The sequence below is a fragment of the Clupea harengus genome, chromosome 25, assembly GCF_900700415.2.
Source record: "Clupea harengus chromosome 25, Ch_v2.0.2, whole genome shotgun sequence".
Lineage (NCBI taxonomy): Eukaryota > Metazoa > Chordata > Actinopteri > Clupeiformes > Clupeidae > Clupea > Clupea harengus.
Window position 1 is genome coordinate 6,422,968 of NC_045176.1, and position 13,127 is coordinate 6,436,094.

General features: G+C 43.5%; 1 protein-coding gene across 1 annotated transcript; it reads right to left on the minus strand.

Annotated features, from left to right (window-relative positions):
• Window positions 1-210: 210 nt before the first annotated feature.
• On the minus strand, window positions 211-3,487 carry LOC105891350 (myocilin-like). Its single transcript, XM_031563139.2, has 3 exons — window positions 2,800-3,487; window positions 1,794-1,919; window positions 211-1,584 (listed from the first exon to the last, which is right to left on the minus strand). Exons 1-3 carry the CDS (start codon window positions 3,248-3,250, stop codon window positions 803-805), a joined length of 1,359 nt encoding a protein of 452 aa, XP_031418999.1. The 5' UTR covers window positions 3,251-3,487; the 3' UTR covers window positions 211-802.
• Between the last annotated feature and the right edge of the window lie 9,640 nt (window positions 3,488-13,127).

Sequence of the window (13,127 nt, forward strand, 5' to 3'; positions counted from 1 at the left end):
TAGACAAACAGAAAGCTTTTTTCGACCTAATTATACCATCAAAGACCCAGAAGATGGCGCCCATGATCTATCAGTTCCCCGAATCAAGATGTGGAGCCTCTCTAAGAACTAACTTGTCTGTCAGATCAGAGCCAAAACATACTTAATTCATAAATGCATTCAAAATCTTTTTGATTAATTGCAACGAAATATTTGTTTTCCCAAATTCATTATCAAATGCGTTTCAGAAGATATTTGTGAGGTAGGTAAGGATTACGGTCTATGTAATGGCCAGGCTCGTGAGTTTGAGGGGTCTATGTGGAAATCAAGTACATTCTTGCTCATGGAGCTATAGCTAGAAGTGTAAAATAGTATTTTTCTTCCACAATAATGTTTATTTATTAATTTATTTACAAAGGGAAACAAGACATAATCACTAATCAATCAACCCTTTTTTTTAAATCATTTATTATTTAAATTATTAGAATGACAGATGGCTTGTGTAAGGAGACAGCAGTTTACAATTTACAATAGCTTTCATACAAAAATACATTTGAGGTAAATAATCATAATATTCTATATACAGAAGTACATACAATTTGCTTTTAAAATACAAAATATATACAAATACATCACAAAGAAGTTCTTTTTGTACTAAAGCAGTTACAAACCAGGATAGCCTTAATAATTCTTCTGACATGACATGACATGGTTGTACGAGATGATTGAATGCATATAACACTATTTATGGCACCAGGTGACTTGCAATGCTTCGGTCTGTGTCATTCAGAGGGTTTGTGTCTGCTTAAGGGCTGTTGTTATACTATGCCAGTTGTATGTCGTAGGTGACCATGTGGTGATTATCCCAGGCGTAGAGCTTCTTGTTGCCCGGGTTGTAGTCGATCATGCTGTTGTAGCGGTAGCGGTTGTGGAAGGGTATGGCGATGGCTTGGCTCTCGCCGGTGTCTGTGTCAAACACGTAGTTGACAGTGGTGTTGGGTAAGCTGTAGCTGGCCACGGTGTAGAGCCGGCCGCACACCATGAAAGCGTTGCCCACCGTGTTCTTCCGGATGTTGGTCTCCCAGCTCTTCTTCACCTCCAGGTTGTTGGGCTTCAGCTGCGAGACGACGATGGCCCCCTTGGCCTTGCCGCTGCTGTAGATGACCCACAGGCCCCTCTCGTCCACGGCCAGGTCGATGTCGGTGTAGCCGCCCCAGGAGTACGGGTGCTGGCCGTGGAAGCCGGCGTGAGGCAGCTCCAGCCGGGCCGCCAGGCTCTCGGAGGCCAGGTCGTAGCGCATGATGGTGCGGCTGCGGCGGCGCTGGTAGTAGAGGGAGCCGCGGTAGACGGTGGCACCGGTGCTCTCCACCGCCTCCGGCAGGACCAGCACCTTCATGGGGAAGCCACGCACCAACTGGTCCATGTCCTCGTAGGCAAAGAGCTGCCTCACCTCCTTGCCCACCGCCTCAATGCGCCACACCACCTTAGGGCCGTAGGGGGGCCCCGCGGGCTCTGGGTCCTGGAACCAGACGCCGTATTTGCCTGTGATGCTGTCAACCTTGTGGTGAGTCACAGGCTCGTCCACCGACACCAGCACTCCACAGCCTGAGGAGTACAGTCATTACATAAAGACAAAACCCCATTTCCCAGTTATTTTTTAATTACCAAGTTGTTTGGAATAGAAACGACCTAAATAGTGTGTGGTTGTATGTAACTATGTCATTTTGTAATCATGTTCTCATTGGGAATTTAGGATCGAATTTGAATTGTCTTATTCGTTCACACTGCTCTGGTGTTTTGGAGTCCTTTGGTACCTTTGGTCACGTTCTGGTTCTGGTTCTGGTTCTGGTTCTGTCCATGTTGCCGGATCTGAGGGGGGGCAGGCACCTCTGACACCTCAGCCTTCATCTCTTGAAAGGCTCCGCTCCCAAACGCAGGATCTGAGGAGGACAAGAGTAGACATGGTATCACCGAGAGAAACCCGTCACGAGTATTTGTTATGTTCCTCTGATTGGCTTTGAAGGGCCAGAGCAGTGCAGAGCTCTTTGATGGCATACACACACACACACACACACACACACACACACACACACACACACAGTCACAGAACAGTGCAGAGCTCTTTGATGGCATACACGCACACACACACACACACACACACACACACACACACACACACACACACACGTACACACACACACACACACAGTCACAGAACAGTGCAGAGCTCTTTGATGGCATACACGCACACACACACACACACACACACACACACACACACACACACACACACACACACACGCCCGCACACACACGCACACACACACACACACACACACACACACAGTCACAGAACAGTGCAGAGCTCTTTGATGGTTGTTGTGATTAGGATGAATGCATTTCCAGCTGAGTACGTCTTCTCACACTCACACACACAATCAATTATGAATTCTCATTTAGAACCTGACACCATGGCAGATAGGTTAGATATCCATTTGAACTACAACGCAATACAATTATACAATGTATAGTCATTGTAAAACCTATTCTTAAGCAGAATCTCATTAATAAAAGATTAATTTTGGACGAGAATATATTGACAAATATTAGCACAACTATTTCCCAATTAAATGTTACTCAGCAAATACTCATTTGATGTGTTGTACAACACAGTGAAGTAGCGTAGCACCTTTTCAACTAAATTAAATGGACATACAATTCCACCTGCTGTTTACCCTCGTCTTCCCCCTGCTCCCCTCTCCCCCCGGAGCTCACCGCTGTCTGCCCTCATCTTCCCCCTGCTCTCCCCCCGGAGCTCACCGCTGTCTGCTGTCGTGACCCCTGTCGTGACCCCTGAGGGTTGGGGCTGCTGGCAGGGCTTCTCCCTCAGCTGCTCCGCCTCCAGTGTCAGCTCCTCCAGCCTCCTCTGGAGGTCCTGCACCTGCCTGTTCAGCCGCTGGTTGTCCTGCTGGAGCTGGCTCACCTCCTCCGCGGTCTGCAGCCCGGCCTCACCCACCATCGCTGCCCCTGGCTCCCCCAGCATCCGGCTCACCAGAGCCTCCAGGAGAGTGAGCCGGGACGCCACGCCCTCCATCTCCGTGCCCACGGCTCCCGCCTGGGGGCAGCTGGACTCGGCCGGGCTGTCCACGGTGAAGGTGTACTGGCAGCGGCCGCTGAAGTCGTTGTTGGCCTTGCGGAGCGACGCCGTTCTGTCCTGCCCCTGACAGCCCACTGCCAGGCAACACAGGCACACGGCAAACCGGATCCACATGGCTGGGTGGAGTTGTACTTAGTTACCGTGAGAAACTGTGGTGCTCTTTCTTGTTGCCTTGATTCCCTTTGCTCTGTTGTGTTGGTGCTGTGATGAGATGTGATGTGATGTGATGTGATGTCATGTGTCTTGCGGTTGAGTCTCCTGTTTGTTTGCCTGAGCTCAGATAGGTGTTGGGGTTGATATATATACTCACGGTAGAGGCGGTGGAGGGAGGAGTCGGAGCGCATAGGTGCCTGTCGGAGAGGGCGGGAGTGAGCTGGGAAGGCAGGGGCACTTAGCGGGAAGTGTGATGTAATGCAAACTTCCCAAATGTTTTTTCCATGTGCAGATCCTGTTTTTGGGCACCCCTGCAACTTCTCTTTTGGACACATTTATGGCACTTGTGTGTTGCCAACTCGGAGGCCTGTCTCGCTTTTGCAGCGGCTACTCTGGACATGAGCATGTTTACGTGGTAAAGGTTGGGGCGAAGGGTCCTCTGTAATAGGAGTCCCTACAGTTGTTCTTGGCTCTGAACCTCCGCACAGTAAGAATCACATGCAAGTTTAACAGGCCACAACTATTTTTAAACCACAAGTGGTGCCTTTTATGTCACAGACTTTAGTAGGTTGTTATCCTCTGTAGTAAGATGAGGAGACAGAGATGACTCCATCAGCTTAGTTAGTCATGGTGGCATGCAGTTCATCCAGCTGCCCCACCGCGGTCAGTCAACTGGTCCCCTCGTCTGATATGTGGGCTCTGCACGAGAGAGAGTGATAGTTTGACCTCAGATGGAAAACCTCTACCAGTCTACCTCAACCATGAAGGATTGCACTAAAAGAAAAAAGAAAGAAACCCTCTGTAATCAGAGTAGGATACATTTGAAAATACTCACTGACAGATAACAGCTTAATTTGGAAGATGGCATGATTACATTATTATACGCAGTTTTAATGAATCATGGGCTTTTATTTGTTTGCAAACTATATAGCGGTCGATGTTCTTACCCCAGAATATTATAGATGAAAGCAGTTTAAACAAAGTGTTTAGCTGTTTCAACTGGAACTTAACTTGCCACTCTGTCAGTGTCAGTAAGCTGCAAGTGTCAGGTGTCATTATCCCAGGATTTACTTTTACAACTTGTTGCAAATGTGCACACTCTGTTTTATTTATTCAGACCTTAAGTGGAAGGAATGTTCCTTTTTATTTTCCTCACTTTGTAGTTACTTTTTATTTTATGCACTGAATATAAACTATTAATGATTCCTGTTTTGTTACGTGGTTGCCCTTTTTGTTGAATTGGAACATATACCCAATGTTAGTTGGCACAGACATTTGCTATTTGGTACATGAAATCAAATTATCAAAAGTTATGTGAAAGTAATCAAAAAATAAAGAGTGATTACATGACACATTGAACTGACCTGAAAGATAAGGTTTATGGTTACAACTTGTAATCAGTGCATCCACATAATCTCCACAGTATTTACACGTCCTCACATTACCACATCAGCAGAGAAGACATATTCCACAATTAGTGAAGCAATTTAATCAGTAAACAAGTTGCAGTGGCACGATAGACCACAGCTGCCCTGCTGTAAACAGCTGGCTCCACACCTTGGGATGTCTGCCCCGGTGACACAGCATGTCTAGACGGTTATCGTTTACCGGGGGGGGGGAGATGCCACACCCTGTCTTCGCAGGCCAACGGGGGTGCCCATAGAGAGAGGACGAGATTGAGATGAGAAAATAGTCATCAGCGAGTGATTTATGAGACACGGTGAGACAGAGACTCTTGTCTCCTCTGTGGTGCGTGATCTGACAAGTTAACTCGCCCCGTTCACTCTCTGTTTCCCAGCAGCTGTTTAGACATTTTTTTCCCCGTTTGAAGTCAGTCAGCCCCTGCTGAAGGGGCGTGAGGTTTTGGACAGCATCCCCGTCTCTCCAGCAGGTGATCCAGGCACGTGTTTCTCCTCTGTTTTATGAGAGCGGCGCTTCCCCCTCGACACCCTGGACCCGCACAGAGACACAGGAAGTGAGGCAGACTTGTTTATGAGCGAGTGCTTGAAGCACATGTTTGCAATAGGAAAGGACAGGGGAAGTTTGCATAGCACAGCGCAGTGCGATTTAACAATAACAAACAATGGGGAGGGTGGGGGGGAAGGGGTAGAGGGGGGGGGGTGGGTCGGGGCTTAGAGCTCCCACTTGTCCTCTGGGGAGGAAAGCAGAAATGGCTTTTGCACTCCAAGCCGGGGTACCATAATGGACCACGGCTGAGACGATGATTCATTCTCTGTTTGTCTGTCCCTGAAGCCCACCTTCCCACACACTCAAAGGAATTTTCCACAGGCGTAAAACACAGGCTTTCATGCTTACTGCTCTAGACAGCAGACCATGGATATTTCCTACAACCATAAAAAATGATGGAAGGATTGGGAATCCCATTTTCTTCCCGAATTATATAAAATTATATAATTATATAAAAACCTCGAAGGGATTGATGCTCTTCAAGGAAATGTTGGAAACTGCTGCTTATATTGAGACCCTCCATTATAGCCATACAATGTGTGTCCATACATTACTAGCTTGTTCCATTCCATCTGATGACAGGTAGACAGTATTGGTCTGACCCCAGAGGAGTGAGGAGAAAGACGGTCTTGGGGTTATGAACTATGGCCCTTGACCCCAGAAGAGTGAGGAGAAAGATGGTCTTGGGGTTATGAACTATGGCCTTTGACTAAGTCATGAGTAGCAAGAGGGTATAAAAGAAATTGGGTTATGACAGCTTTATAAAAAAAAAAAAAGACAGTCACTCTTTTTCTCCACTGGGGTTTTCTGACTAAACTGTTGTTCAGTATACAACACAAGTGACCGCACACCTGTGCAATATCACTTCAATATCGAATGACTCAAAATTGTATCACCTCTCAATAATTGCATTATTTCTAAGTTGACTAGTAGAGCATTTTCTCTTATGAATTATCAAAAATACTTTGCAATACAAGCCTAATGGTACAAAGAAAAGTGAATCCACCTGTGATTGCATGAGCATTGTTATAAAATGACCTGTGAACACCAGAACTTTGGTCCCAAAAGTACAGCACAGAGTTGGGAGGGGGATGTTATGAAGCTGCATGAGTTGGGAGGGTGATGTTATGAAGCTGCATGAGTTGGGAGGGGGATGTTATGAAGCTGCATGAGTTGGGAGGGTGATGTTATGAAGCTGCATGAGTTGGGAGGGGGATGTTATGAAGCTGCATGAGTTGGGAGGGTGATGTTATGAAGCTGCATGAGGTGGGAGGGTGATGTTATGAAGCTGCATATGTGGGAGGGTGATGTTATGAAGCTGCAGAGGTGGGAGAGGGATGTCATGAAGCTGCATGAGTTGGGAGGGTGATGTTATGAAGCTGCAGAGGTGGGAGGGTGATGTTATGAAGCTGCATGAGTTGGGAGGGTGATGTTATGAAGCTGTATGAGTTGGGAGGGTGATGTTATGAAGCTGCATGAGTTGGGAGGGTGATGTTATGAAGCTGCATGAGTTGGGAGGGTGATGTTATGAAGCTGCATGAGTTGCTGTCTCAATGAGAGAAGAAGAGGAATATTTCATCATGACAACGATCCAAAGCACACTGGCAAAAAAGAATGGCACCTGACCTGTTATCCTCCATGCCTAGGAGGATTGAGTCTGTCATCAAAAATAAAGCTGGACATACGAAGTATTGAAAAAAAAAAAAAAACGATTTTAATCTCAATAATAAAAGGTGTACTAACTTTTGTTGCTTTGAGTTCCTACTGTGGGGCCTGATTTTTAATAAATCTAAACTCTTAACGTTTGATTTAACTTTACTTCACAAGCGCAAATACCCTACTGTTCAACTCAGAAGTAATGCAACTACTGTAAGGTGATACGGTTTTGAATCATTGACATTGAAGTGATGTTGCACTGGGGTGTACACACTTGTTGTATACCGTGTTTAGTGATGTGCTGTAACAGCTGTTTAACATATTAGGTTAGGCTGCATAGTAAAGGGCTTGGGCAGGTAATGGGAACAAAAGGTGTGTTTATTTGTCCTTCATATGACAAAAAATGAAATTGAAAAAAAAAAACAGTTCCCTACAAAAATATGTCTGAAACACATGTCAAACAATGTTCCTTTAACATTCAGTGCACACAGGTGTGTAACTAGTGCTAATACAAAGCAGTAATTTCCCCCAAAATGTTACATAGGACTTCAGTTAATGTGGTGCTGGCCTGATTTACAGTATTATAGCTTTGACAATTCCTTCATGAAGGGCCTCTTTCTCAGACCACCATTCCTTACACGTGCTCATTATAGAAATGGCTGTGCTTATGAGTTTGGAATGCTAATGGGTCGAAAAAACACAATGTTTATTCATTCTCAGATGGTGCTTTTTGTTATTTTTTCTATTGAAAGTGCTCTTTTTAAACTCAAACTGCCTATTTGCTTCTTACCTCAGGCACCATAGGACATTCTGGAAAAACCAGAGGTGGACGTATGCGGTGACAGTGGCGGCCCAACAGCAGGTTGTTTTATGGTCTGTCAGGATCGTGGGGGTGTTTGGATTGCTCTTTCTTCATGAATTACAGGCTGTCTAGAGTATACTTCAGCCAGGTATATAATCAAGGAAATAAACAGGGTTTCTGGAACGTTGTTATTCCTACTGATACAGTGCTGCTGTTAACAGAATGGCAAAGGTTTTTGTTGAAACGCACTTATGGGGGTGTGGAAGTAATCGCCATGGAGACATGATCAGGACATGCACAGAACCAATTCAGTTGTCTGTCTCTTGGTCTGTCTGGCCAACTCCTCTTCTACTGCTTCCTCTTGTGATTCAGCAGAGCATCTTCTGCAGTAGGCATCCACAATTAAATATATGGAATTTCAGTTAAACATAATACCAGTAATAATGCCTGTGGGCAGGTGGCTCTGTAAGAACAGGCCCTGGACTTTCTAATCATCACAGTACAGTATGCAAAGACTCTTAAATTCCTTATTAAGCCATTACAGTCAAGAACTTCCCAAATAGAAAAGTAGAGTTGCCGCAAAACCATTTATATGAGTCAGTATTTATGTAGATGGGGACGTGTATTGACTCTGTATTGAGTTTTATAACAATGTGCTTGTGTCTGCTCATAGTCCATGTGCACATGTGTACAAACTTTGTTCCTTGGCTGAATCAGGGCAGACTATCAATGTCACATTTATAGTTCCAGGCAAGAGGGTGGAGTGCTGTGCAGATTATGTAATGTCCAACTGTTTTATTCATCTAGAAGTGTTCAAAAACAAGCTCTTCTTGCTTCCCATGTTGAAATCCCCTCCAGTCTCACGCTCTCTCTTTCTGTTGGAATCAATCCCATGATGCCATTTGACAAAAATGTGACAAATTGCCTAGAATACTCACATTGCACGAAACCTTTTTTTTTCACTAAGCCAGTTGAGAATATGGCTGAATTTTTATTACACCGTTCAGCATACTTTCATCCACTGAAACCTGTTCATATTGATCCATTGGCGTTCAACTTTTTCCATGAGGTAACACCTTGCCATCAGGTGAGACAAAATGAATTCGCCACATACCCTCACAAGTCCTGAAAAATGTCCTGACTATTCAGTCAGCAATGTTTTTTTTTGCTTTAAGATTCTTATTCCCCAATCATCCCAGCTAGTTAGTCTGTCTCCGCATGACAGAGTCTCCAAGAACAGAGTGAGCTGTCCCTGGCCCTACCTCTAGCACAGGCCTGACCCTCTCAGCCGAACAACCTAACTGACAACAAGAGAAGAAGAAAGAAGAACATAAACAAGTAGAGGGGACATCTACACTCCTGCCCTTGGCCCCCGGTACCGGGGAAAGAAATAGGACTTCAGAGAACTGGCACTCAGTGTTCAACCATTAAAGTAAGGCACACAGAGAACACAAACATATAAAACACAAAAATCAACCATTGACGTTAGTCATAATCTACCAAATAAATAATTCACAAAAATCAATTCTGTCAAGTGCAACCACATGTGGTGGGCCCATATCCCCTCCCTTGAGTCGCGGCAGAATAATATTTGTGTGTGCGTGCGGCGAGTTTGGCGTGTGTCTGTGAGGGTTCTTCTGCCCCCAGGGGGCTGGTTTGATGGGCTGTGAAATGGCCGGGCGGAGTCTCTACAGGGGTGAAGTCTCTGATGAGAACTGCAGTCTGCTCTGCCGATTCGGACAGGATGCGCTGGTTGAAGAGGAGCCTGTGGAGACTTCTGGAGACTTACAAAGCAAAGCAGACCAGACCAGACTGGACCATTCAGGATGCAGAGCCAACCAATACGTGTTTATATTGTGATGCTCTGCAATTTGTCTCTACCACGTGTGTGGGATATTTTAATATGATTCAGAAGGAAGGTCAGATAATACACTCTAAAACACGATGTTAGAAAAGGGGTTTGGCCCACCGGGTAGAGGATGGGTCATGATACACATTTTAAGCTTTCTGATTGGATGGAGTCAGGTTAGGGGTTAATGATGTGATTGGATACAGGGTCGGCCAGTCAAAGCTGAAGTGGGAGTGTCAGAAGAGGTTTAAATGGTAGGGCGCGACGCTAGAGAGACAGAAAATATTCCTAGGACTTTCTCTTATTGTAGTTTAAGATCTTCAATAAACCCTGCTTAAAGAATTCACCATCTGCTGTTCGACTCCTGCTTAAATGGGACCGCCGTGTGTGTGTATTTTAGACACGACACGTGACAAAGAAGCATGCAACAAAAACACGTGTAGGGCGCTCCCACACCACACATGATAATCAGACATGGTGCACAGACAAATGGTATAAGCATGACATTCATGACACATGAGAATAAGAACTATATCAAAAACATATATTATACAAGTACATATATAACACACGTTACATACATACAAACTTATACATACTGTACACACACACACACACGTTACATACATACAAACATATACATGCTGTACACACATACACACGTTACATACATACAAACATAGATATTCTGTACACACATACACACGTTACATACATACAAACATACAAACATTACATACATACAAACATATACATACTGTACACACATACACACATTACATACATACAAACATATACATACTGTACACACATACACACGTTACATACATACAAAGTGATGCCATTATGACGCACTGTCAATTGGTACTGGCAAGGTAAGTACACAAACGTTAACGTAAAAACAAGCTCATTCACTAGTACACATGTGAAAATAAACCAAAATTCACATCACAAGAAGGCAAACTACTCCAGCTGAACATGACATAAGGCCCAAGGTTTGCCATCACATTCACTGACTGCCAATGTCTAGCTCTGATTTTGCCTAAGAACGCATGCTGTTACTTGGGCTTCTTCTTCTATACCCTTCCTAAGAACAGAGCTCTCTACAATGGATTGAACCTTCAGAATAACCTGGGAAGCACTCACAACATTCACCTTATGTTTGGAAAAAAAACCGAAATATCCAAAGTTGACAGTTATGTCTGTGCACCCTGCATCTGTAAAATGTCATGCGTTATGTAATGTGACAAATGTCATGTGTCTTCACGTGGATCGATAGAACAGTCAAAAGGACAAAGCCAGTGCAAGCCTGTGGAATCACCACCATTCATTCATAGTTCTTCTCATTTGGATTATGTTTTCCTTTGCAGAACATTTTGTTGTCTCGTTCAAAAAAAGAGATTTAATTTGGGTTATTCCATGCCAACTCACCTAGAGGTCCCAACATGACCCCTCAGTTTTTCTAGGGTTAGCATCATGTATACCTGTACTCTAGATGTGCCATCATGCCTAGATGTGGGCACAGGCAAAGTTTCAGAGCCCAGCACCAAGAGATAAGAAAATGAGCACCACCACTATTGAGGATATCAGGATAAAATTGTCTGCTGTGATGGATCCATGCAATCTGAATTTTTATTATTTTTAGATTTCAATGTACCATAGTAGTAGGACTTTCTTCCACTGAAAATAAATATTGGTCTGCATTGTATTTAGTACCTACATGGTTTTCAAAAAGCAAAAGGAGTTGAGGTGAAGGTCTAAAATGGTCTAAGTCTTTTGTAAATACAAATCAATGTTGGTAATTACCTAGGAGGCTGAAAACTTTGATGATTTCGATTAATATCATTTTTTATTTTCAGTTGTTGAAGAGGTTATCTGCACTCAGATTCAGGCTCTACAGATGGCAGTTAGCCACAGCAGAACATTCCGTCCTGATGTCCTCAACGGTGTCTGAAACTGCTACAGCACACTTTGAGCAGTGCTGGAGGAAATGTGAGTGAGGGTACCTTCATTCAAATGTCCATATTTTTGTTAACTGTTGGTGTTGGGCTCTAAAATGTGGCCGTTGCCCATATCTGAAGGACGGGTATATATGACAAAAATGTGGGGGAAAAACGGAAGGGGTCATGTGGGACATTTTTCAGATTTTAGGTGATTTGGCAGAATCACTCATTTCAATTTACATGTGCCACATACCACAATTATTGTTATTATTTATATTTTTTAAGGTCATAAAATGAAGAGTGAAATTGCTTTTACATTTGAAGAAATGTTTAGTGTCTGTTTGCTGCAGGGGTTGTGTTAACTACCTCTACTACCACGTTAATAACAGTAAATGTATGCATCCTTGAGTGATGGCTGAGATTTGCCCTTGGCACTTCAGTTTCCTTTTCATATTACATTTTCAGTGGTGAGAGCAGAGGGTGCTGCACATCCGACGTAAACAGAGTGACCACGCTAAAATCTGAACTAGGGGGGAGAGAAGGGGCTAAAGTAACATTTTGTAATTTAATGTAATTCACAAAGAGAGACAGAAAGTTAATATTTTGTGACTAACAAACTACATCTGTCCACTGTGAGGCAGCCTAGATAGTTTGACTACTCTGAAACCCTCGACTTTAAACAAGGAACAACCTAATGTTCATTTCATTGACGTATAATCACAAACATACAGTACATTCTTTGACTCAGATGTTTCTGGACACAAGGACCTTGACATCATACATTAGGTAGGCGAATATCTCCAGTGACTCATTCATGTCACAGAAGCCATTTCCCTGAATAATTCTTCTGTTTATCATAAGAGGTTGAGGCATGATGGCTGAATACATACATACGCACACACGCACACACACACACACACACACACACACACACACACACACACACACACACATATATATATATATATATATATACATGCACAGTACATACACACACACACACACACACACACACACACACACACATATATATATATATATGTGTGTGAGGGTGTGTGTGTGTGTGTGTGTGTGTGTATGTACTGTGCATGTATATATATATATATATGTGTGTGTGTGAGGGTGTGTGTGTGTGTGTGTGTGTGTGTGTGTGTGTGTGTATGTACTGTGCATGTATATATATATATATATATATATATATATATATACATGCACAGTACATACACACACACACACACACACACATGCATGTATATATATATATATATGTGTGTGTGTGAGGGTGTGTGTGTGTGTGTGTGTGTGTGTGTGTGTGTGTGTGTATGTACTGTGCATGTATATATATATATATATATATATATATATATATACATGCACAGTACATACACACACACACACACACACACACACACACACACACACCCTCACACACACACATATATATATATATACATGCACAGTACATACACACACACACACACACACACCCTCACACACACACACACACCCTCACACACACACATATATATATATATGTATACAGAACATACTCTGACTGACCACTGATTGTGTGTCCTGAAGTAAATATTATTATTGAATCATTTTGCGATGCTTATAAGG

Coding starts and splice junctions, on each gene's coding strand:
- LOC105891350 (XM_031563139.2), bottom strand. CDS start 3,250: ATGTGGATCCGGTTTGCCGTGTGCCTGTGTTGCCTGGCAGTGGGCTGT. Junction 1,920..2,799: donor GGTCACGACAGCAGACAGCG/GTGAGCTCCGGG, acceptor TGTCCTCCTCAG/ATCCTGCGTTTGGGAGCGGA. Junction 1,585..1,793: donor GAACCAGAACGTGACCAAAG/GTACCAAAGGAC, acceptor TGTACTCCTCAG/GCTGTGGAGTGCTGGTGTCG.